Consider the following 26,330-nt stretch of genomic DNA (forward strand, 5'->3'; position numbering starts at 1 on the left):
AGTCTTTTCCAATGAGTCAACTCTTCTCATGAGGTGGCCAAAGTACTGGAGTTTCAGCTTCAGCATCATTTCCTCCAAAGAAATCCCAGGGCTGATCTTGCAGTCCAAGGGACTCTCAAGAGTCTTCTCCAACACCACACCTCAAAAGCATCAATTCTTTGGTGCTCAGCTTTCTTCACAGTCCAACTCTCACATCCATACATGACCACAGGAAAAACCATAGCCTTGACTAGAAGGACCTTAGTCAGCAAAGTAATGTCTCTGCTTTTCAATATGCTATCTAGGTTGGTCATAACTTTTCTTCCAAGGAGTAAACGTCTTTTAATTTCATGGCTGCAGTCACCATCTGCAGTGGTTTTGGAGCCCCCCAAAAATAAAGTTTGACACTGTTTCCACTGTTTCCCCATCTATTTGCCATGTAGTGATGGGACCAGATGCCATGATCTTCGTTTTCTGAATGTTGAGCTTTAAGCCAACTTTTTCCACTCTCCTCTTTCACTTTCATCAAGAGGCTTTTTAGTTCCTCCTCACTTTCTGCCATGAGGGTGGTGTTATCTGCATATCTGAGGTTATTGATATTTCTCCTGGCAATCTTGATTCCAGCTTGTGCTTCTTCCAGCCCAGCGTTTCTCATGATGTACTCTGCATGTAAGTTCAATAAGCAGGGTGACAATATACAGCCTTGACATACTCCTTTTCCTATTTGGAACCAGTCTGTTGTTCCATGTCCAGTTCTAACTGTTGCTTCCCGACCTGCATACAGGTTAGGCTGGACCAAATCTTTGCCTGAGACCAAATCTTTGCACACAGGAAGTGTGTTCTCACTTCCTGTAGAGCCCCAATCTCTAAGGCTTACTGGGATCCCAGTTCTAACAATAATTACTATGTGCCAGACACCATATTGGACTTCCCTAATGGCTCAGTGGTAAAGAACCTTCCTGCCAATGCAGGAGACATGGGTTCAGTCCTGAGGTTGGGAAGATCCCCTGGAGAAGGGAATGGCAAGCCAATCCAGGAATCTTGCCTGGGAAATCCCGTGGATAGAGGAGCCTGGCGGGCTATAGTTCATTGAGTTGCAAGAGTTGGACACGATTGAGCAACTAAACCACAGACGAGACTCCATATTATGAGGTTTGTATATTTTCACAATTCTAACTATAACCTTGCAAGACTCACATTATCTCTATTTTATAGACCAAGAAACTAAGGCTCAGTGATGCTGAGTACATTATGCAAGGTCCCCTAGCTAATAAAGAAAGGAATTAGGTTTCAAATCCACGTCTGTCCAATTTCAAAGCCCATGCTCACCCTATGTGTTGCAAGTTTTCCCGTTTGCTTTGGACTCATTTAGCAGGGTTTTTTTTTGCTTTGTTTTGGCTGTCTATCATACAAAGTTTCTCACTTAAATCAGCAGAATTCAACTAAGCTCTCCAAGTTTCACAAAATTGTGCAGTAGACTATCACAACACTCATTTTTGCTAATTTCAGTTTTCTCCTCTATTAACTGAAAAACGTACAAAAGCAAAGCCCTTGGATTTCCCTGGTGGTCCAGTGGTTAACAACCTAATGCCAATGCAGGGCACTCAGGTTTATTTCCCTAGTCCAGGATGATTCCACATGCCTCGGGACAACTAAGCCTGTGTGCTACAACCATTGAGCCCACACACCACAACTAGTGAATTCACGCACACTAGAGCCCATGCTTTGCAACAAGAGATACCACCTCAATGAGAAGCCCATGTGGTACAATGAAGACCCAGTACAGCCAAAAATGAAGTAAACAACAATTTTTTAAAAAAGCAAGCCCCCCTTGAATTTTGCTATGAAACCAAGATTTTCAAAGATATCAAGCTCATTAATAATTATTACATTACACTGACTCTGAGCTAATAATTCTTGCTTCTGTAATGGAAATAAATATTTATTTCAGGTGAAATTTTCTTGGGGACTTCACTCATTCTGTAGAATGAATTCAGTAAACATTTACAAGTCAATGAATCTCTATACTATCCAAATATGTCACATAAATTCTATACTTTCTCCAAAGCATCTTTTGATTTTATAAAAATGTAACATGAAAGAAGACTGTCAGGTTATTTTAATGAGAAAAATTATATTAAGATGATAAACTATAGCAAATGTATTACCCACACAATAAAAGATAATTTTTTTAAAAGACAAATTTTGGAAAACAACTCCTAGTGTATTTAATTGACTTATATACATAAAATGAGAGTATGCTGTGCATTTCTCAGCAGTCTGACTTAAGGATCTGATATTGGTACAGGACTTTACAAGGAAAATACCAAGACAATGACATCATAAATCCTACCTATATAGGATTAGCTCATCTGACTCAATTTCTCATTCTAAATGACATCTAGGCATACTGGATGTATGTGCAGAAGGAATGGGATTCCAAAAAGTTATATTTCCATTTTTTGTACTAAGACTGGGGAAGACTTTTACCTTGCCATATCTGAAATATTAGCTAGCAGAGAAATGACCTTTCCTTTATGTAGAAATAACAATTTTGGTAAACCTGGTTTTCTTCTCCGTCTGTCTCAGATGAGATGGTTTTCCATTGTTAGACAGCTCACTTTGACCTTTAATATCCTAGGGGTTGTGTGCATGTACTGGAATTACTATGTGTCCTTGAGAGACTGGTCTGGAACACTGATATCCACTTAATATTGTGCACTCCTATTTATTTAGTACAGAGAATGACTAAAATTATGCACAACCAGATACTTAATGCAATATGCACACAGAGATTAAAATGCTTTTCAGTGGTAATAGTAACAATGATAAAGATAGTAAATATGTCAAGTAATTAGTACAAAAAATTTGGGTGCAAATGTATAACCTCCTGAAGTCAAGCACAATTAAAACAAAAAAGCATAAATTGATTTAACGTGATGCTGCATATAGTTCAGGTAGGTTTTTCTTGGTGTTATTAAGAAAAAGAGAATCTAAGTTCATTTCCCCTTCTTGCTATCTGAAACGGCCCTGGAGTTATCCCATCACTAAAAATTTTTACTGGCACCACTCTGAAGGTTGTAAATATAGTAGCTTTTCAGGTACGAGAAGGAGCCTCATGGAAAACTCATGGGAAACTACATTCAGCAGAGTTGCAGTATACTTTTGCATCAGATTATTTTAAATGGTGTTTTCTTTTATCATGTTTAGACTCTCAACTTTTTTCTGGCCTCCACTCAACTATGGCATATATAACTTGAATGTGCCTAAAACAAGGCCAATTCTTTGTCAAATATATTATTTGGAACCAGAATTGAATCAAGGCCAATTTGAGGCTAAATGCAGCATCTAGACAGATGATGATTACTATTCTTATTATGCTAAAGCTTAATGTAAAGAAAGACCAAAGGGATAAGAAATGACATATTGGCTTCTGGTAAGAATATCAAAAAGAAATCATCAAAATAATCAAAGACTGAAAAAAAGAAACTACTGCATATGGACATATAATATGGCTCCTCATAGAAACTACTGAATATGGACATATAATAAATATCCACAATACAATAAGAATATGGACTATAATAATGATAGTAGAAGTTGTAGCTCAGCAGCAGCAGTAGTAGTTAATGAAATTCCCTTGCTATAGAGACTTAAAAATTTAAGATGCTCAAATCTTAAAAATCTATACAAAATACAAAAAAATCTATACAAATGCTCATCATATAGGTCAATTATAGAATTGGCACTGTGTTTACTAATATGTTGGAAAAGAAGGCCTGACAAAGTGACAGTAGTTTAGTTTGTGAGTAACAAAGATGATGCTGTTAAAGTGTTGCTCTCAATACAAAGCACATTTAGAAAACTCAGCCGTGGTCACATGGCTGCAAAACGTTAGTTTTCATTCCAATCCCAAAGAACAGCAATACCATAGAATGTTCAAATTACCATATAATTGCGCTCATTTCATGTGCCAGGGAGGTAGTGCTCAAAACCTTCAAGCTAGGCTTCAACAGGACATGAACCAAGAACTTCCAGATGTACAAGCTGGATATAGAAAAGGCACAGGAACTCAAGATCAAATTGCCAACATCCACTGGATCATAGAAAAAGCAAGGGAATTCTGAAAAACATCTACTTCTGTTTCATTGACTACACTAAAGCCTTTGACTGTGTGGATCACAACAAACTGGAAAATTCTTAAAGAGATGGGAATACCTGACCATCTTACCTGCCTCCTGAGAAACCTCTATGCTGGTGAAGGAGTAACAGTTAGAACCAGACATGGAACAATGAACTAGTTCAAAACCGGGAAAGGAGTACATCAAGGCTGTATGTCACCCTACTTATTTAACTTCTATGCAAAGATATCAGGAAAAATTCTAGGCTAGATGAATCACAAGCTGGAATCAAGATTGTCAGATGAAATATCAACAACCTCAGATACTCAGACGATACCACTTTAACGGCAGGAAATGAGGAACTAAAGAGCCTCTTGATGAGGGTGAAAGAGGAGAGTGAAAAAGCTGGCTTGAAACACAACATTCAAAAAACTAAGATCATGGCATTCAGACCCATCACTTCATGGCACATAGATGGAGAAAATGGAAATAGTGATAGGCTTTATTCTCTTGGGCTCCAAATTCACTGCAGATGGCGACTATACCCATGAAATTAAAAGACACTTGCTTCTTGGAAAAAAGGAGCAAAGCTATGACAAACCTAAATACCATATTAAAAAGCAGAGGCATCATATTTTACCAACAAAGGTCCGTACAGTCAACACTATGGTTTCTCCAGTAGTCATGTATGGATGTGAGAGTTAGACTATAAAGAATTATTGACGCTTTTGAACTATGGGGTAGGAGGAGAATCTTTGGAGTCTCTTGGACTGCAAGGAGATCAAACCAGTCAATCCTAAAGAAAATCAACTCTGAATATTCACTGGAAAGACTGATGCTGAAGCTGAAGCTCTAATATTTTGCCACCTGATGTGAAGAGCCAGCTCACTGGAGAAGACCCTGATGCTGGGAAAGACTGAAGGCAGGAGGAGAAGGGGGCGACAGAGGATGAGATGATTGGATGATATCACTAACTCCAGGAAATAGTGAAAGACAGGGAAGCTTGCTGTGCTGCATTCCATGGGGTTGGAAAGAGTTAGACACAACTTAGCAACTGAACAACAAAGAAATAATGCAGGGTCATAGGAAACCATGAAGAAATGTAACTTTACTACTTTAGCTCTCCATCAGAAAAAAAATACTATTATAGTTACTATTTCTTTGGAACCTACTATATCTTGACATCACTGTGAGTTTGACAATGGAGATTTACTAGCCTGCTTCAGATTCTATTGACATACAGATAAGACTTAGCACTGTATGAGTGTAAAAATGAATATTTTTATTGAATTCTGATGGTGTGAGCTGGAATTCAGGAAGTCTGGCTTTGACTAAATGTCAAAACCATAACATCTGGCACTGATATATGGAAATGTTTATATAAACTTTTGATAACTATGAGTATATTCTTCAGAGATCAGTTACTTCGACTAATCTCTATTTCTTATCAAGTAATAGACACACCTCTGCAGGATGATTTGGACTGCTCATACAAAAGAAGAGCATTTTCTTGTCACAGTAAATAAAGTATAAGAAAATCTGAGCATGGTCTGTTTTCTGCGCCAACATGCATCATCTCCAATCTTTACACAGTCCTTGCAAAATAGGAATTACTTAGTACAATATTATATCTAAAACTACTGATATTCAGAGTACATAACTAATTGTCTTAAGGGTACATTGCTAATAAATGGCACAACTGGAAATCAGGGGTCCATCTGATTCTAGACTCCTTGCTCTTTTATATGCAAACAGCTCTGCCCCTTGAGAACACCCTAATTCTGGGAAAGACAGAGGGTAGAAGGAAGGGGGTGACAGATGATGAGATGGTTGGATGGCATCATTGACCCAAGGGACATGAGTTTGAGCAAATTCCAGGAGACAGTGAAGGACAGGGAAGCCTGGTGTGCTGCAGTCCATAGGGCCACAAAGAGTTAGACACGACTAGGCAACTGAACAACAACTGCCTCTTGAAAAGTCTACAACAGAGAAAAATCGAATTCATTAGTTAACGTATTCAACAAATATTATTGAGCACCTGTTACGTTCCAGGTGTTGAAGATACTGTGCTAAACATCAAGCCATGCCTGCATGGGTCTGTCTTACATTCCAGTGAGAGGAGAATAAGAGTTCATGTGCTGTGAAAGAAAATAAAGCAGAGTCATGGCTATTAAGTGTGATGGGAGAAGGGAAGCTATTTGAGTTAGTGATGAGAGAAGGCTTCCAAGAGGCAACATTTAAGTGAAGACATGCAAGAAGTGAAAGACTGGGCTTCATGAACACCTGGTGAGAGCACATCAAGAAAAGGGACCAGCAAGTAGAAGGCCCCAGAAATGGAACTGTACCTGCCACATCCAAGTTAAACCAAAAGGCTAGTATGGCTATTACATATCTATTGCTATATTCTCAGTGAATGAGGTGGAGAGCTCTGGGAGAAGGAAGCTGGAGAGTCAAGACCAGATTGTGAAGAGCCCATGGCCAATACAAGACAGCTGCAGTGTATTTGAAGGTCGAGGTAAAGCCATTTACCTGTATATGAAGAGAGGAGGCAAGCTCTGATTCCTGTTTATTAAGCTGGGGCGATAACACACTTTAAGATTTCACAGTGACACTGAATGGGTGAAACACTATTAATAGAGTAGATAATCCCCTCAAAAAAGACAGAACTCTTCTTGTTCAAAAAGTGTTCTCAAGGAGGATGTAAAACAAGATTAGCGACACATTCAGACCCTGTCCCAGACTCCATATTCCACAAAGGCTCCCAAGCGCCCGTGCTGGCCCTTTGACAGATCCCTGATTAGTGCTTGTTTTGTTCTTTCTCTATTAGGAACTAACACTTGGGATTCTTTTTTTAACTCCTTCTCCCCAAATGCGCATTCATCCTGTCATCTCAGTCATGTGCAGGGCTAGATGCTGAGCAGGAGCTCCATACTTACCATACTTACTTGTGAAGCCTGACTAAATTAACAACATGTAATATGGTAGGGTTCTTCATTTTAGAGCTAGTGAGACCTTCCATTTCAGTAATAATGTGGACAATACTGAGAGTGCCTATTTATCCAAATTCAGCTTAACAAGGGGCACTTTATATTCTAATAATTTCTCTCTGATTTATACTTTTTGGAGACCAAAGTGATAACCAGCACTCTCCATTTGTCTGTTCCATAATCAACCTACCAAGATCCAACTGCTGTAATCAAATTTGACAGTGTAACAAAAAACACACCCTAATTTTGGTCTTTGTGGGTTCAGCATGCAAATTTTCTTTAAGGAGTGGTGTTAATACAAAAAGAAAAGTTACAGACATAAATTACTTTCAGGGCTGAAAGCTAATTGTTCACAACCAAAGAAAAACTGTCCAATCCAGTTTCTCAAAATGGACAGCATTCAGAAAGTGCACTTGATCTAAACTACTGATAAAGAATAAATACATTAATACACACACATTGAACACTTGTCTTTCCTCTTTTCACATAAAATTGTTAGCTTTATGAATCTCAGCAAAGGAAATCCATAGTGTCTTTCCATCAACTTTTACAAAGGTGCTAAAAAGCCATTTAGTTGGAATTATAAAAATTTGATGTACTTGTCTGTGGTTTAATTAAATCCAATATGAACAATTTTCAATATATCTAAAGAAAAGCAAATCAGTAAAGAGAGAAACAGAGAAAATACTTCATGTCTTTATTAAAGCAATTATTTCTTACCATGATCCCATTCTTACTTTTATATATATCAAATTGGTTTGGGAATGTACATGCTTTAGTCAGAGTTATCATCTACTTCAGTAATTTCTAAACTTTCTATTCTGTAACAAAATTCATTCAAGCACATAAATATTGTTGTTGAGGTGCTCGGTCATGTCCAACTCTTTATGAGCCCATGCTACAGCACACCAGGCTTGCCTATCCTTTACTATCTTCCGGAGTTTGCTCAAACTCATGTCCGTTGAGTCAATGATGTCATCCAACCATCTCATCCTCTGTCACCCTTTTCTCCTCCTGCCCTCAATCTTTCTCAGCATCAGAGTATTTTCCAATGAGTCGGCTCTTCCCATCAGGTAGCCAAAGTATTGGAACTTCCGCTTCAGCATCAGTCCTTCCAGTGAATATTCAGGGTTGATTTCCTTTAGGAGTGACTGGTTTGATCTCCTTGCAGTCCAAGGGACTCTCAAGAGTCTTCTCCAACACCACAGTTTAAAGCATCAGTTCCTCGGCACTCAGCCTCCATTATGGTCGAACTCTCACATCTGTACATGACTCCTGGAAAAACCACAGCTTTGACTATATGGACCTTTGTCAGCAAAGTGATATCCCTGCTTTTTAATACACTGTCTAGGTTTGTCACAGCTTTTCTTCCAAGGAACATCTTTTAATTTCATGGCTATAGTCTCCATCTGAAGTGATTCTGGAGCCCAAGAAAATAGTCTATCACTGTTTCCATTGTTTCCCCATCAATTTGCCATGAAGTGATGGGACCAGATGCCATGAACTTCATTTTTTGAATGTTGAGTTTTAAGCCAGGTTTTTCACTCTCCTTTTTCACCCTCATCAAGAGGCTCTTTAGTTCCTCTTGGCTTTCTGCCATAAGGGTGGTATCATCTGCATATCTGAGGTTATTGATACTTCTCCCAGCAATATTGATTGCAGCTTGTGATTCATCCAGCCTGGCATTTCACATGAACTCTGCATATAAGTTAAATAAGCAGGGTGACAATATACAGCCTTGACATTCTCCTTTCCCAATTTGGAACCAGTCCATTGTTCCAAGTTCAGTTCTAACTGTTGCTTCTTGACAGGCATAGAGGTTTCTCAGGGTGAAGGTAAGGTGGTCTGGTATTTCTGTCTCTTTAAGAATTTTCCACAGTTTGTTGTGATCCATACAGCCAGAGGTTTTATAGTGTAGTCAATGAAGCAGAAATAGATGTTTCTCAGAATTCCCTTGCTTTTTCTGTGATCCAGAGAATGTTGGCAATTTGATCTCGAGCTCCTCTGCCTTTTCTATATCCAGCTTGTTCATCTGGAAGTTCTCGGTTTGTGTACCGCTGAAGCCTAGCTTGAAGGATTTTGAGCATTACTTCCCTAGCACATGAAATGAGTGCAGTTGTGTGATAGTTTAAAGATTTTTTTGGCATTGCCATTCTTTGGGATTGGAATGAAAACTGACCTTCTGCAGCCATGTGGCCACTGCTGAATTTTCCAACTTTGCTTTATATTGACTGTAGCACTTTAACAGCATCACTCTGGAAAAGTTGTTATTATATTGTTTTAAGGACAAATTGGTTCTAATGTACTTTCTGATATTCAACTAAATCAATGAATTTACTTTTTGTGCATTATGAAGGAACAAATAAGAAGACTGTCATGAAATCTGGCAGAGGAGATAATTTATTTACAATACAACTGGAGCTTAATTAACTGAAAAGAACCTTACCAATCATTTAGTTCTATCCTGTTTTCAGATGAGACAATTCCATAGATGTTACTGCTCCAGAACTACAGCGGTTCAGACTCAAACTCCAGATATATCCCATCTGTATTTCCTGACAGTACCAATTTACATGAAAGGGGATATTTAACTGCATTACCTTCAAGGACTACTCAAATGCCACCTCCTCTATGAAGCCTCTCCTATTCTTCCCAGCAAGAATGAATTTCATTCTCCTCTACAGATCACGTGGCTTCCCTCATGGCTCAGATGGTAAAGTGTCTGCCTACAATGCAGGGAGACCCAGGTTCAATCCCTGGGTCGGGAAGATCCCCTGGAGAAGGAAATGGCAACCCACTCCAGTACTCTTGCCTGGAAAATCCCATGGACGGAGGAGCCTGATAGGCTACATACAGTCCATGGGGTTGCAAAGAGTCGGACACAACTGAGTGACTTCACTTTCTTTCACTTTCTACAGATCAGGCTATGGTACTTTATCTATGCCTCTCCTACAAAGATAAAGCATGAAAAGTGAGCAATCATTTTTCCATCTCATTTCAATCATAAATTTCATATTCCTGTTGGAAAGATATTTGAGTCACTTCTGTATCCTACAGCACAATTCAATATCCCGTTCTTGGCAGGTATATGGTGCATCATTGATGTTGCTCCTAAATCACTTCAGTCGTGTCCGACTCTATGCAACCCCATAGATGGCAGCCTACCAGGCTCCCCTGTCCCTGGGATTCTCCAGGCAAGAACACTGGAGTGGGTTGCCATTTCCTTCTCCAATGCATGAAAGTGGAAAGTGAAAGTGAAGTCGCTCAGTCGTGTCCAACTCTTAGCGATCCCATGGACTGCAGCCCGCCAGGCTCCTCCATCCGTGGGATTTTCCAGGCAAGAGTACTAGAGTGGGTGCCATTGCCTTCTCCAATCATTGATGTTAGCCATACCCAAATCGATATGATTGAAAGAGCTGATCATTTTATTTTTTAAAGCCAATTTACTGGATTGAATTGGTCTCTAAATACTCTCAAAAGTTATAAAGAATGCATAGAACTCAATATCATGACAAATAATCCAATTAAAAATGGGCAAAGGCTCTGAAAAGACATTTTCCCAAAAACACATAAAAATCGCCAACAGGCACATGAAAAGGTACTCATCATCACTAATCATCAGGGAAATGGAAATGCAAATCAAAACCACAAAGAGATATCACCTGGTATCTTAGAACGGTTATCATCAAATCAACAGACAAAAGATAGCAAATGCTAGTGAGGGTGTGGACAAAAGGAAACCCAAGTACACTGTCAGCGGTATTGTAAATTGATAGAGCAACTACGGAAAACTGTATAAAAGTTCCTCCCCAAATGAAAAATGATCCAGCAATTCTACTTCTGGGACCACATCAGAAAGTAACAAAAATGCTATGTCAAAGAGATATCTGCATCCATATATTCACAGCAGCATTATTTACAATAGCAAAGGCATGAAACAACCCAACTGTTGACCAACAGATAAAAGGATAAAGTCTATGTGTGTGTGTGTGTGTGTGTGTGTGTGTGTGTGTGTGTGTATTTTAGCCATTAAAAAAAAAGAAACTCCTGCCATTTGTGACAACATGGATGGACCTCGAGGGCATTATGCTAAGAGGAATAAGTCAGACAGAGAAACACAAATAAATACTGTTATGATCTCACTTAGTTAAAGAATTAAAAAAAAAAAAAAAAACTCAGGAGGGAAAAAAAAAGATCAGACTTATGGTTACCAGAGGTTGGAGGTGAGGGGAGGGGGAACTGACTGAAGTAGGGTGGTCAAAAGACACAAACTTCCAGTTCCAAGATAAGTAAGTACCAGGAATATGATGTAAAGCATGATGACTATAGTTTACACTGCTGTGTGGTAGATTTGAAAGTTGTCAAGAGAGTAAATTCAAAGAGTTCTCACCACAAGGAGAAAAACATTTTTTTCTTTCTTTCTTATATATGAGAGGATGGATGTTCACTAAACTTACTATGGTAATCATTTCCCAATACTATATGTAAGTCAACTTATGCTATATACCTTAAACTTACACAGTGCTGTATGTCAATTATATCCCAATTAAACTAAAATAAAAAATAAAGATAAATAAAGCTATAACCAATGCAATAAATAAATACTCTCAAACTATATTTCCATTTTCCTTCTAGAATAAATAGAAAACTTGGATGCAGAGGCTATCTTGGTCCCTAGCCTTCCCATGCATTACCAGCTATCAGAGATGTGAAAACTAGGCCCGTGGGCTCCCAGTGAGCTTGCTCTTCGTACCTGGAACAGGTCTGGACACTACTTCTCCAGACCCCTCAGGATTCTGCGTCACCTTACCCAGTGTGAACAAATCAGAAAGATATGCACGAAAAGACAAGCAGTTTGTGTGACCAGGAATTTCATATCTAGTCTGCTTTTAGAATATAAAGAAAGGGGAGGGGCCCGAAAAGAATGTCTCAGGAGAGTCCTACTCACATGGAACAGAAATGTGCCTTTGATTTGCAAAAAGACTAGTGCAAAATAAAGAATCCCTTCTTATTTGATGAAGAATCGTAACATTCCTCAATTCACACCCACTGTCTCAAGAGTAATAATCTTAACTGCTCTCTGTTGAGGGCTTAGTGTAAGTCCCTGTGCTGAGTGTCTCAGAGATTCTCCTTTTCAGGGACTTTCTCAGTGTTTCAAAGGCTAGGACTCCATGCTCCCAAGACAGGGGGCCCAGGTTTGACCCCTGGTCAGGGAAACAGACCCCACGTGGCCCAACTAAGACCTGGCATAGCCAAATAGATAAATAAGTATTTTTTTAAGACTTTTTTTTTCCTATTTTGTCCCATGACATAACTTAATAAATATACAAAGTTAAGCAGCATGTTTTAATTTAATCATGATTTCCTTCTCAGTTTTAGAAGGATTAAAGACATAGGGCTGCTGCTTCTAAATTTTAAATGTTGTGGGTAAATCATTCTACCAGATAGCCATTCAATCTATGATCTAAGGTTTGAGGACTTTTTAAAGCCTCGTTGGCAAACATGGATTGTATGCCTCTTTTAAACACATCACAGATATCACTTAGGTTTGTGATATGTCACTTTGCTGAACTTCCTACCACCAGAACAGAACCCTGGTGCTTTCTTCACTTTGGTGCTGTTTTCTATGCTGCCCTTTTGATCCTAAGTAAACTACACCAACTCGGGTTCATTTTGATTAATATGCATGATAAAATATACTCCGAACAAAATAGTGCTCTGCAATATGGAAGCAATGTCACACACTCCACAGGGGAAATCTCCCTGTAGGCTATGAGTGAAACAGCTCTCACTCAGAACAGATATTAAGATGCTCGTGTTCCATGTTTTTCTCAGTGAGTTACTTCTTAAGTTAGTCTTTCCCATAAAAGTTCCACATCTTTTTAATCAGCACTATGAAACTTTGGCCATTGAAAGGAAAAGAAAAGCTACCAGCACTTTACTAGAAAGCTCTGAAATTGAAAAGCATTTAAAGCTTCAAAATGACCCTATGTTTCATTGGTTACCTAATACACAGCATTATACAACCTCAAATAAGCTATTTTTTAAACCATGATTCTGACAATTCCAAGTTTAACTGGGGAGAGGAAGATTTACTTTATATAAAAAGTTTTAGGATCACTTTTAGTTCTCTTTTTTAATTCAGTCCTCTGTCTCTTTCTGTCCCTCTCCCTATCTGCCTATCTCTATCAACATGCACACACAACCCCACACACATACACTCTTGAGACTAATAACAGTCTGTTTAATGAAACTCAAGGCATCTGTGGAATTATTACAAGAAATTATTTTGTACCTAGTTTTAGACTGAATGACTTACTGCATTTCCCTTAATCGGTAAGTTGCATATTCATTGCTGGATTTTCCTCTAACTGCTGTCACTTAACCTGTCACGCAGAATAGGGCAAATCAGGGTCAGTTTATATAAGCGGCATCAATCTGAAGAACTTCATCGGTCTTTATTTCAAGGCATTATGCAAAGAAAACTGACACTAAGAGAGCCTTAACTGACAGCAAATGAAATCAATCAGCAAATCACTAAGCCATAATAAACTCACTCAATTTGTAGATAACCCTTCCTTTCCCAGGTCTTCACCTAGGCAGTCCATCAAACACTGTTTTTTGTTGTTTTTTTTTTTTTGGTCCAAGTAGCTGCAATGAATAGCAATTCTGTTGTAGCATTTGAGAGTTCAAGTGTGCACAGGCTTCAGTCTCACAATAATGAGCGTTAAAAGGTATTATCGAGTAGGGTTATACTCAAATAAGACTTCAAAAATGAAAAAAAAAAAGATACAGAGAGAGTCAAGTTTGGGATTTAGCTTTTGCCTCTTAATGTTAATGGCAAAGAAATGCTGTTCATATCATTCAGCAGCTTTTCTGCTTTGGGCTACCTGGAACTGAAAATTGCAACAACAAAAAAAAGCTCTTTACCTTCATATGTTTTGTGTTTTTATTTTATCTGGTGTGTCTGAAACATTTCACATTCAGGCAAAATAATGTTAACATCTCAGAGTTGGAATCTGATGTTCAAAAGATAAATTAAACAGCATAAATAAAGGCAAGAAGTTAAAAGAATATTTTAAAATAACATGTGAAAACAGTAGTAATGCTTAAATTACTCTGTAGAATAATTACTCAGAAGTGTATGGTGGGCATTCACCAAAGTGTCAGCCCATGGCTTTATACTGACCTGTAAGGAAACACAAGAGTTGTCGAACATTTTATTCTTTTTATTGCATGTTTCTACTAACATGAAACCTGTATCAAACATGTCATCAGTCAAAAGTCTCCAAGAGTCAAAACACTAAAACATTCCTTTAATGTACTTAGGTTACTTTTCCTGAAACCCAGGCCTATTTGCAGTTCAGTCTAACATAGCTTATATTAATTTCACATTTTACAATATAAAAGCACCCTCACATGTACAGTATCCCATCTGATCTCCCCACAACTCTGTAAGTGAAAGCAAGACAGGCTTCACCACCTCCATTTAAAGATGAGGAAATAGGGGGCTTGGGGCCATTGAGTGATCTGCCAAGACGGTTAAATTACATAGCCAGGACTTCAATCCAGGCATTCTGACTTTCCACATAGACTTTCTCCAATACTACATTGCTTGCCTCTTTCCCCAGCACACGGCATTATTTTATCTCTTCCAAATTGCCATTCTGATCAGCATGATATTTCCAGCAAGCTCAATGACATATAGAAAATTGCACAGATTCACAGTTGCTAACCTCCTCATCATCTGATTTACTTGCTTGTCTTTTAGAAGGGCAAATATCTCAACCTGAGATGGAAAATAAGTGAGTTTACACCTGATCAAGGAATGTTTATAAGGCAAATATTTAAAGGAAAACAATTTAAAAACTACCTATGAGTGCTGTTTAATTTCCAAAGTACTTTCATCCATGTCATGGGATCCTCACAACTGCCCCAAGATGCAGGAGGGCAAGTATCACCATCTCCATGTTACAGGTGACAAGCTGATGCACCAGAAGAAGTAAGGGCTGGAAGCTCACAGACAGTGAAATTAGCAGAGAATTCCAGCAGCACTCTTAGTACCACAAGGATGATAATTCATGTTCATCCTTCACAAGAAAAGACAATGTGTTTTCCATGAGAAATAGACAATGATTGGATAAAATAATGAGGATTCCTGTTACCTGGGTAATTTATGTCTATGGGGAAAGGATTCCATCTGTTCTGGGGCTAATTCTATTATTTTTAGATAAAGTTGTATAACCTCTTCAACCTTTTGTGACAGTCACTTGGCTATGATTTTACTTTCTTCCAAATTATTCTCCCTAGTGAAAAAGGAAGAAATGATACCCCCCCCCCAAAAAAAAGGAAAAAAGACTTCATTTTAAATAATTCCTATCAGATTTTACTTAGTGTTAGTTCAGACTGCTGATACCAGGTCATATCCACAGGGAATAATTCATGAATATTTTCAGCTGAGTCAAGGAGTTAGTCACAAGATTCCTCAATATAACATTCTGTGTAGCAGAAGCTTTATACAGACATATTTCCTTGCCCTCATGTTATCCTGTGATATTCCAAAGGCAAAGAGATTAAAGTCCCAACGGGGGAAAGAAAACCCCTTATTTCAGATCACCACCAACCTGAAATAAAATCCATGATACAAAATGTAAAATATCCCATCAGCTAACCATTAAAAAAAAAAAACTTTTTAGTACTCCTAGTCTTAACAGATATTTATTTTTTAAAGAAATGTTAGTTATCATTTGATCCCCAAGATTATGTTTTAACTACAAAGAAAAATACTTTTTTTTTTTTAAACAGCAAGTCCTTTAAAATAAAATACAGGGACTAAGAAAACAATGGTAGCATATAACACTTGGCAAAATATCTGGACCAAAATCCATAATTTCACATTTTTACTCTCAAGATTCTGCCCTAAAATTCTCACTGATGTATCCCCTATCCCCTCCAGCAGCACCACCAAAATAAAGAGGGGAAATAAAAGTGCACATCACAGAGGGTGAGGAAGGGACGGGAGGAGGAAGGGAGTCAGGGAGGGTGAGGGTACTTAGGTGATAACACCTGATCTGTTCTAACAACAGATGACTGACGCGTGAGGCTGTTTCCAGCAGTCTTCCTGGTCAACAAAAACTAAAACGTCCTGTAACCTTAGGAGAAGACACAGATTCAGGACAAGGCACAATTCACAACGAGGATAAATCCACGTTTAAATGCTGTTATTTAATTATTTAACCACTGTTATACCTAGTCTTCCCTGTGGCTCAGTCAGTAAAGCATCTGCCTGCAACGTGGGACACCCAGGCTCAATCCCTGGGTCGGAAAGATCCCCTGGAGAAGAAAATGGCCACCCACTCCAGTACTCTTGCCTGGAGAATTCCATGAACAGAAGAGCCTGGTGGGCTACAGTCCATGGGGTCACAAAGAATCAGACACTACTGAGTGACTAACACTTTCATTCTCACTTTCACCCCACTTAGCAACAGACCCTAAAATCGGTCCTTCTGTACACATTAGCATTTTCTTTCTCTTCATATTTTGCTTCATTTAGCATTCCTCACAGCTGCGGTACCAGCAAGTTTTGAAGAAACTAAATGTCTGCTTGTGCACTCTCAAATCTTGAGAACAGAATTCTAAAACTTTAACTAGCAAATAACAAAAATATTTTCTCTGACAACATTATGTCAGAAAATGCCATTTATTCTTCCTGGTGTCACTGTGAAAAATAAACTCACTGATTCTTATATTCATCCTTGAGTTAGGCCTCAAATCCAGGTCATTTAGATTCCTCATTGACACAATTTATATTCTGTGGAATTAGAGATTACAGCTGTCAAGCTCTAAATGAGACCAAGGATGGCTTTTTTCCAATCAAAATGCATTTGTTCTCAGATGAACTATGATTTTCCCAGCTAACTGTTTTCCCCTAACAAACAGCTCCTCTCTTGGAAGAACTCACCATCCTTTGAAGAAGGTAGTTTCAACATTCTCTTTGATGCTACAACTGAAATCTAAAATCATATTATGTTTTTAAATTTAAAAGATACTTTAATTTTTAGAATTTAAAGAGAACCACACACTCACTGATAACAAGTTTAGATAATCCTCAAATCTTTTTGATACTTTAGTACAAAAATGACCCCACTTACCAAAAAGGTCAGATTTCCAATAATGTCAAACATTCAAAGCACAGTCATGGACTCAAAAATAAGTGAAAAAGAATATCTGTGAGACAAACAGCTGTCACAAAATATATTCTCTTTACTTCACCATGGAGACCCTTGGACTAAACCCTGACAACTCTGTGAGACAGTGCGACCCAGGGAGGACTGACATCTGAAAAGCAGGGAAAGTCCTAAATTATATAAAGAAGGTAAAATTTTCTTTTAGAATCAGAAACTAAAGAACTATACTTTAAAAAGTAAGAAACTAAAGAACTAATAGAAGTCGTTTAGTCTTTTAGGGACAATTGGGGAATTTTACATAGCATTTTAGATATTGAGTGAGATTTTCATTCAAAATGGCTGATTTTCATGTTTTAAAAAATAATCAGATATCTGAAAATTCATTTATGGAGATGGAATAAGTTGAAGAAAATATCTAAGTAATACAAGCTTCCAAGCAAAATTCTCTAACATTTCTTTAATTTCTAGTTGTGCCCAAATGAATATGATTCTTGTACAATTAGAAGGCTGTTGCATCAAGCAGTATAACGGGGAACACATGTAAAAAATTATTAAGAGTGGCTGATTCTTGATATTTTTATTCCCTGACAGTTTAGTACTTAGGTATAGATATTTCTTTCTTCTCTACATTAAAAAAAAAAATCCTTTCAAGATGCTCTTTTATGATTTAACTTTATAAATACAACAAAATAGCTGGAAGAAATTTCTATGCCTGGAAAGTAAGTTGAATGTAAAGAAACCACAGCATCCCAAAAGTTGTGGGTATAACATATAACAAACAACCATACCAAGGACGGACTTCATAATAACCCAGTAGGTTATGGGTGATTAAAGGATTACTGGATTTATGGTGAAGACTCTGTTGTTTAAAATCTTCATAAATAAATGGTTTCACAATGAAGCCTTTCTAATGAAGTGTTTATAAACATATATTTATAAAATATACTATATTTCCAGAGGTATAGTTATTGTGCAGTAAGCCTTACACACTTTTATGAGATGGTTCAGGGGACTTTTCCTTTTAAATGAAGTGGGTTTAGAAGTTTAAAAAACTGATCCCAAATTTCTTAAAGGCATGCACAACTTAGGCACAGCAGCTTCCTGAGTCAACTTGTCTAGTGCCTGAAATCAAGTATTCGTGCACTGGAGCCTCCTCTGTGTGAGGCAGGGTTCTGAGCTCTGACAGTGTGACTGTGAACAAAATCAAGTTCTTGGCCTCATGAAGCTTTCACGTTGGTGGAAAGCTAATAAACAGTGAGCGCTTACCATGTTACTATTCTAAGCACTTCAATGGATTAACCCATTCAATCATTATACTGAGTTTGAAACTTCTATTATTTTCATTTTACACATGAAGAGGCTGAAATACACAATTTAAGTAACATTTCCCATTAACCTCTTTTGGATTCTATTTTTGCCATGATCTTCTCACAAAAGAAACTATATTTTACAGGCAGACCCTACCCTTTATTTTTTTTCCCCCCTCAGCTATCTTAAAACACACACACACACACACACACACACACAACACTATGCCATGGTGCACAGAAGGCAGAAAGGCATGATTAAAAGAATGAACAGGCCAGTGACCCTACTCACTGGATATGTGACCTTTAACAATTTTCATCTTAATAAATTTCAGTTTATTCTTTTGGAAAAAGGATAAAAGCAGAGTACCAATTATTTATAGGATTGTTGCAAGGATTAAATGAGAAAGCAAATGTAGGGTGTTTATTTAGCACAGTAACTGGTATGGAATAAGCATGCAATAATATCAATAATATTAACATTGATATTGTTCTGTGTTGGTTATCGTTGAATGGGAATAGAGGCACAGACACTTACTGAATGTCTGTTAATATTTTCCAGATATGAAAAGCATCATACAATCATTGAAAAAACAGAATTCAAAGTATAAGACAATGAGTAATAGGTATTATCTTAATAAATTACGGGCAGAATATCTTTTCTTACAGAGTCCTCTGCATTCACACTGCACTGGGTTTTTCACCTAAAGTTAACTTGTCTAATCTAGGTGTTTTATTTTTTGTTCAGTATCCTAGTAGACTAATATACTGCTATTAAGGAGATAAAAGCCAAGGAATAATAGTTCTAAACTTGCCATAGGATCTTAGACAGGGGTTCATTGGCAACTTGGCCTCACTGGAACATCAAGTAACAAGGAAAAGTAAATAGAGAGCTAAAGTTGATCTTGACCAAAACTAAAAGCTTTGAAGAAACAAAAAAGAATGAAAGAACCAAGTGGAAAGATACAAAGAAAAGATCCTAAGTGGTGCTGGAGAAGACTCTTGAGAGTCCCTTGGACATCAAGGAGATCAAACCAGTCAATCCTAAAGGATATCAACCCTGAATATTCATTGGAAGGACTGATGCTGACGTTCCAATACTTTGGCCACCTGATGCAAAGAGCCAACTCACTGGAAAAGACCTGATGCTAGGAAAGATTGAGGGCAGGAGGAGAAGGAGTTAACAGAGGATGAAATCACTGGGTGGCCTCACCAACTCAATGGACATGAGTTTGAGCAAATTCTAGGAGATAGTGAAGAACAGGGAAGCCTGGCATGCTGCAGTCCATGGGGGTGTAAAGAATCAGACACAATTTAGCAACTGAACAACAACCACCATTTCTTAAAACACACACCAAAAAAAAAAAACCCACACCCCCCCCAAAAGTAATAAAATCAAGCTATACTACTATTGCTGACGTCATCTTTACAAGGTGTCTCATACTGCAGTATGTAGGTGTGCAATAACAAGAGCCACCCTGCTTGGCTGCTGCCTTTGTGCTGGGCACTGTGCTCCCACTTCACATGCACTGCCTCATCCAAACTCAGTACAAGCCTGAGAAATTGTTAGCATTACACTTTGTTGCAGATAAATAAGGAAACTGAGGCTAAAAGCCAGCACATCTCAGAGACCAGCCAAACTGAATTATTTCCTGTAAGAGTATATCAGTTACACACTCTTCTGGGTTCAGAGAGATAAGGTAATCCATTCATCCCCTCAGCCTTCAGTTGTGCTGACTGGTCTTCCTTCCATCCAGGATTATACCTATAAGAAAGGTATAATCTTCCCCTTCGGAAACAACAGACAGTGGCTGTCTAGGAAAAAGTCAGCTCCTACTGCTCTAAATGATGGTTAAATATGTTGGCCAAACAGTTCAGACACTGCCACATGCTGCATGGTGGGCCTCTCCTCGTCATAATAAAGGTGAGGCACACTTTGAACAGTCCACCTCATCAGCACAGACTACAAAGGTAAACAAATAGTGAGTTCCTAAATATGTTGCATACTTAGCATAAGTATATACATATACATACATACATACATATATATACACACACACACACGTACATATACTGCAAAGGTGAAAAGTTGAGTTCCATAACATTAGCCTATCAAATGGAAGCAAAATTTTTTATCTGTGAATGTGTCTACAATACACCATAAACTATGACCTACCTCATACACAGATGCATAATGTATACTTTATAAATGGAAGAAAAACTCCACCACAGATTTCAAAGGCTTTATGCTTACCATTTAAGACACATGTCTTGATTTTTACTGTCAGATTTTACCAGTTCAGGCTTTTCAATCAAATATACCTAAACTTAAACCCAAACTCTAGGCCCTGCCATTTACTTGCTGTTGATCTGAGGAGAGTTACCTGCTATATTTGTTGTCTGTCAATTGTAAAATGAAAATAATGCTGTCTGCTTGACAGGCCCATTGTAAGAATTAATTGAGATCACTTATTTATAGAGCTAAGCATGATACTAGCTACATAGTAAGTGCTCACTAAAATGGCAGTTATAATTATTATAATTAAGGTCTTCAACTATTACAGTGCCTTTCTCCTCAAAGTACTCCATATCACTAACTGCATGCCTACACGCATGTGCCTGCATGCGTGTGTGCCTGAAAAACTATTACGGCCCAAATCATGAGCTCTTCTCTGCATACTAAACCAAGACATATATTACTAAACTATAATGCATATTAGATCACATCAATATAAAACTTACTCAAGTGTTTAGGTATATGGCAACCCATATAACTATTTTTATTAGAACTTGGGAAAGATAGTAGTTTAAAATACAAGCTTATACATTTCCTTCTTGCTATTCACAGATGTCAGGACTCTAGAAAGTTCATGTTTTGCCTTAAAAAATGGCATTCCTAGGAATCAGTCTCTTTCCAAATCATCAAAATCTAGAGTTTGGGAGAAGTATTTATTTGTGAATTATGACAAGTACTAAGCCCTGGGAGATTCCAAATTAAGATAACCAAATAAAGGATTATTTTACAACCACTAGAAAAATATCAAATCATATTGTACTCACATATAATCAAATTTTAAATGTACATCTTAATCTTGAACTAAATAATAGCATAGTGTGCTAGTCTATAACTAAAAATAAGTGTCTTATGCTTTGCTGTATAATTACATATATTTTACTATAATATGTGGACATTCTAATGAAAGAAGCAAATATTTTTTCTTTGTTGAGTATTAATTTGAGTACTAATAACAAATTAAATTAGGGTATGGAGTATTTAGTTAGAAAAAAATTAACATAGCCCCACTTGTACTGACATTAATTTTGTGCAAAGTTAAAATTTCAGAGGGTCATAAACTTGAAGAATGAAAAAGTTCATCTTAAATCTCAAAATGTGAAGCACAGACAGAGTTTTAAGAGATATTTCTCTTAAATACACTGAAAACTTTAGGGTTTTATTGAACAAGGACAACCCCTTTTGGAATTATCGGGCTCCCTATAGTTTATGTAACTTTGATAGATTTTTGTAATAAAGAAATTGGACATTAAAGAGAGAATAAAATACATACTAAATTTTGTTTTGTCTGATTCAAAAATATTTTTAAGCCTAAGGAAAAAAAAAATCACACTAACCTAACAGTAATCTAGAACAGAAGGCTAGCTGCAGCTTCTGAAAATAAATATGTTTTTGAAAATAAATATTTTTATTAAGTTTAAAGTTATTTATGATTTTGTGCTTTGAGTTTTATAAATGAAATAACTCCTTTGGCACATATTAATTACAATGTTTATTAAAACTAATCATTAAAGTATAAAATACTCTTCATGCAAAGAAGAGCTAGGTTCTAGATTTGTTGAAATTACCACCTAACAATATTGGATATATTTTGGAATTAACATTGAAAAATGTCAAATATCTCTCCTGATAATTTTATCTAAAGTGATTTATTTTAAAAGAGTTAGAGCTACAAATTCAGACAAGCTTGAAGAGATAACAGCTTAGTGTCTTATTTTCGTCTGCTGCCCAGAAAGAATGTTCTTTTAATACTGTACTGAGCTACGAAACATATATTTTTTCCTTGGTAAAAAATACTTTTATGGATTATTTAAGGGGTTAGTTCTAGGCTCTAAAGAAAGGAATACAATTACTTGTGAAACATAGTGTTACATGACAGAAGAAAAATGAGGAAAAATTATTTGCATCTCCTTTAAGTTAGTCACAAGACTTTGAGGCTTCTTCCATTCTCCCCAGTAAGTGCAATTTATTTTTCCACATGTGTCAGTAGCAAACAATGTTATTTAGACTCTAACCTGGCACGCTACAACCTCTGGCCCACCCTTGAGCCCCTCCATTGCAAAGGTCTCCAGGTGCAGTCTGGGTAGCTGCAGGGTGAAGTCATTCCTACTTGCCGCAGTCCGTGACAGCGAGATCTGATCTCTGACCTAAAGGGAAAAAAATAGCATCAATGGTAATTCCCCTTCAGACACATTAACTGGGATGAACTGGGTCCCCTTGAGCCCACTGAGTGGACTTGCATTGATCGCTAGACCTGAAATCCATGAATAAATTTAGGACTAATTGATTTTTCGTTGCAAATAAATCTCTAATTCAGAGTGCTGGGGGAGAATGTTAAGAAGAAAAAGCATCCTCCTGCTTGAAATGAGCAGAGGGAAGAAGAGTCGCTGGAGCTCTTCTGATCAAGAGGTTTTGAATTATTTTTTCACTGTTCCACCCTCAAAAGAAAAAGGAAACAAGGAAAAACAAGCCCACAAGAATCAAAAATAAATAGCAATCTCTTACTTATTCACACTCTCCTAATACCATATGTAATTCAATCAGTATTAATGGGTATATATTAAACAAGATAGTTATTAGGCACTAGTCTTCGACAAGACAAGTTCAGTATGTACTCTAGAATAAAAACAAATATGTTCAACACACAAGGAGACTTAAAAATACACTAGCAAGAGGTTTGTTTGCCCTCTTTACTCTTATTAAATGTGAATCTTAATGATTAAATACATATAAACCAACTTAGTCACATGACTTCTAAATAAGATAATGGATAAAATCAGTAGTATTTGTACTATACTTGAAGTGTTCAGAAAGGTAACAATACAAACACATCACAGATCTGATATGGGAAAAATACCAATTCGCAAGCTAGTCTCTGCATCACATGCAGTTGATATTACACTGCCACCTTCTGGACAAATGAGAAATACTCACTATATAATACGAATAAAAGAAAATGTTTAGAAACAAGTATTTTCATTTTTAATTTCCAAATTTCGTAAAAGCCTCAAAAATTCCACAGTTTAATTTTAAGATCAGTAGGCTCTCATCTTCAATCACATAGTTTAATGATAAGAGTTTTCATATGTAAGCATATTTCCTAACTTTTCTTATGCCTGAACAGGTTTTAAAATTTTATCTCTTTGACATTGTGTCTTTGATAAATAGTATACGACTAGCTTAAAGTCACAGGACAAAATGAGTTTTTACGAGGTAGTAAAGGTCAAGAATGGGGAGAATCATCATTGTTGAAATACCTGTATTTATATCTCTAGTTTTATCTCAGCAACTTCATATATAACTTGGTAATAATAAATGATAGGAACCCTCACCTTCATTTTTCTATTCCACTTGGATAGCTTGTAAAACTGTTTGAATTATTTCTTACTTTATGAATGAACTATCATACAATATAAGGTTTCCTTAAATCAGCAAACATACACAAACACATGACGACATCTTTCATAGTTTGTGCTAATCCAGGCTATAAACATCCTTATCGTCTTAAGTTGAGCTGAAGAATTTCTGCCAATAACTGCATGTCAAAGTATATGTTGTAAAACATACACTATAATGCAATTTGTATAACAGTGTGAGTACAATATTCATACCAGAGTCCCAATACAGAATGCATATTTATCTGTAACAAACACTTTCTAGTCTTCAGTTAGGATGAAAATGCTTTTAACTCACTTAACAAAATAAATCACATTTTACAAATGCCTTTGCTTTAGGTTTTATATTCTATATGCATGGACACCTTCTCTTGCTTTTTTTTTTTTTTTTGTCACCAATCTGCACTCAGATAAAAGAAAACATTAATGTGGATTAAGGTACTGAGAATTTATCAACATCAAACCACTAGTGTTTTGCCTTCTACCCTTCTGAACAACAGTCAATAGATCTAAATATTTTACTGCACCCTGGCCAATTCATTGTTTGATGTTTAAAAACTCACCCAGAATCAAAGAAAATTTATTAAATTTGAGCCCCCAAATGAGATACTATTAGCTTTGAAAGTCAAGTTTAACTGCGATATTGATGATTCTCTTTTTTCTGTGACAAAATTCACTAGGGAAATCCTGGATGTCAAAGTACAAAAGCAGATTGCTAATATGGGCAAAGGGTGGGAGGGCAGGGGGCGGGGGGCGGCTATGAGCAACGTAGGTACAATCCACAACACACTCCAGGCACTGGAGGTCCTTTAACCCGATTAGTATCAGGCATCATACTTCATCTGTGAAGCTTGACGTGCAGGAACAGTAAGCCACATTGTATAGCCTCTAAATAAACTTTCTGAACAACATTAAGCAGGGGCATCTGGCATTTAAAACTGTGATTTATTGTCAAATTAACATTTTCACTACAACATTATTTAATTTGCCAAACGAAGTAACTCTTCGTATTTGTATGCGATAGGGAAAAAAATCAAAATGCAGTTGTTTTGCTAAACCTCATGATGGGCATCACAATTACAACATTATTTGAATAGCATGCATGTGTTAATACTCTCATTTAATTATAAATTATCTGTTGAACGTTGGCAGTGCCACAAAGAGACAGTGCCCATGATCTATAACAGAAATAAACTCACAAATATTTCTACTAAAATATATGAGGTTTTTTCCCACTTTTATATTAAATCAAAACTTTGAAAATAGGCAAACTAAAATGTTCACCAAGTATTTCAAGAAAAAGTATTTTTAAGTCTTGATAAAGGATTGACCAGGAATTCTTTTATTTTAATAGATAAAGGGAGTGAATGCATCATGTTGAAAGAATATAAAACAGTGACGCTAGGGCTAGTAAAAAGCTAACAGTGCCGCAAAGAGCAGGAGAGAAAGACTGCAATGAACAGCAAAACTAAAGGAGAGAGGGGAATGGCTCAGAAAGAATGCAAAAGGCAAGTGTGAATAAGGATAAACAAGAAACAGTTCAGCACAGAACAGTAAAAAAAAGACTCTCACCTTACCGCACTAAATTTGTTCACAAGAAAAACAAAATACACAGGCTGAGAAGAAAGTGACTACGAGCAGAAAAGACAGAAGCAGGATTTCTTTAGGAAATACTGCCCACTGGATACAAAATGGTCCCTTTCAAAAATGCAAATTTAAAGTAAATTTCTTTACTGTCAAAAAAAATTTTTGAAGTAACAATATTAAAACAATAAAACTGTTTCTCATCCTACTAGGAAAATTAGGTTCACCTTTTAAAATAAAGATTTTAGTGTGAATTAGGATTAAAACAACCATCATCACCTGTCCATGGATTAAATTATAATTTCAAATTTAAAATTAATTGGAAATCATAATTTCAAAAGCCAGCCTTTAATTCTGCTACAGTATACCATTATTCATCCTATAATTAGATTCTATACTCTGGTTTATTTATAGATATGAATAACATATATATAATATTTTTTACTTTAAAATGACTAACACTTCATTTTAATATAA

The 26,330-nt window shown here is 36.8% G+C and overlaps 1 protein-coding gene across 2 annotated transcripts in view; it reads right to left on the bottom strand.

The window, feature by feature from the left end:
* LOC120860199 (coiled-coil domain-containing protein 171) overlaps positions 1-26,330 on the bottom strand; it is a 334,015-nt gene that overhangs the window by 69,109 nt on the left and 238,576 nt on the right. For both annotated transcript variants that reach the window (XM_040235975.1, XM_040235974.1), the window contains one exon: positions 22,890-23,021. In XM_040235975.1, the coding sequence (XP_040091909.1) occupies positions 22,890-23,021 (132 nt within the window). The remainder of the gene's footprint in view (positions 1-22,889; positions 23,022-26,330) is intronic.

This window comes from Oryx dammah, unplaced genomic scaffold (assembly GCF_014754425.2).
Source record: "Oryx dammah isolate SB20612 unplaced genomic scaffold, SCBI_Odam_1.1 HiC_scaffold_11050, whole genome shotgun sequence".
Classification (NCBI taxonomy): Eukaryota; Metazoa; Chordata; class Mammalia; order Artiodactyla; family Bovidae; genus Oryx; species Oryx dammah.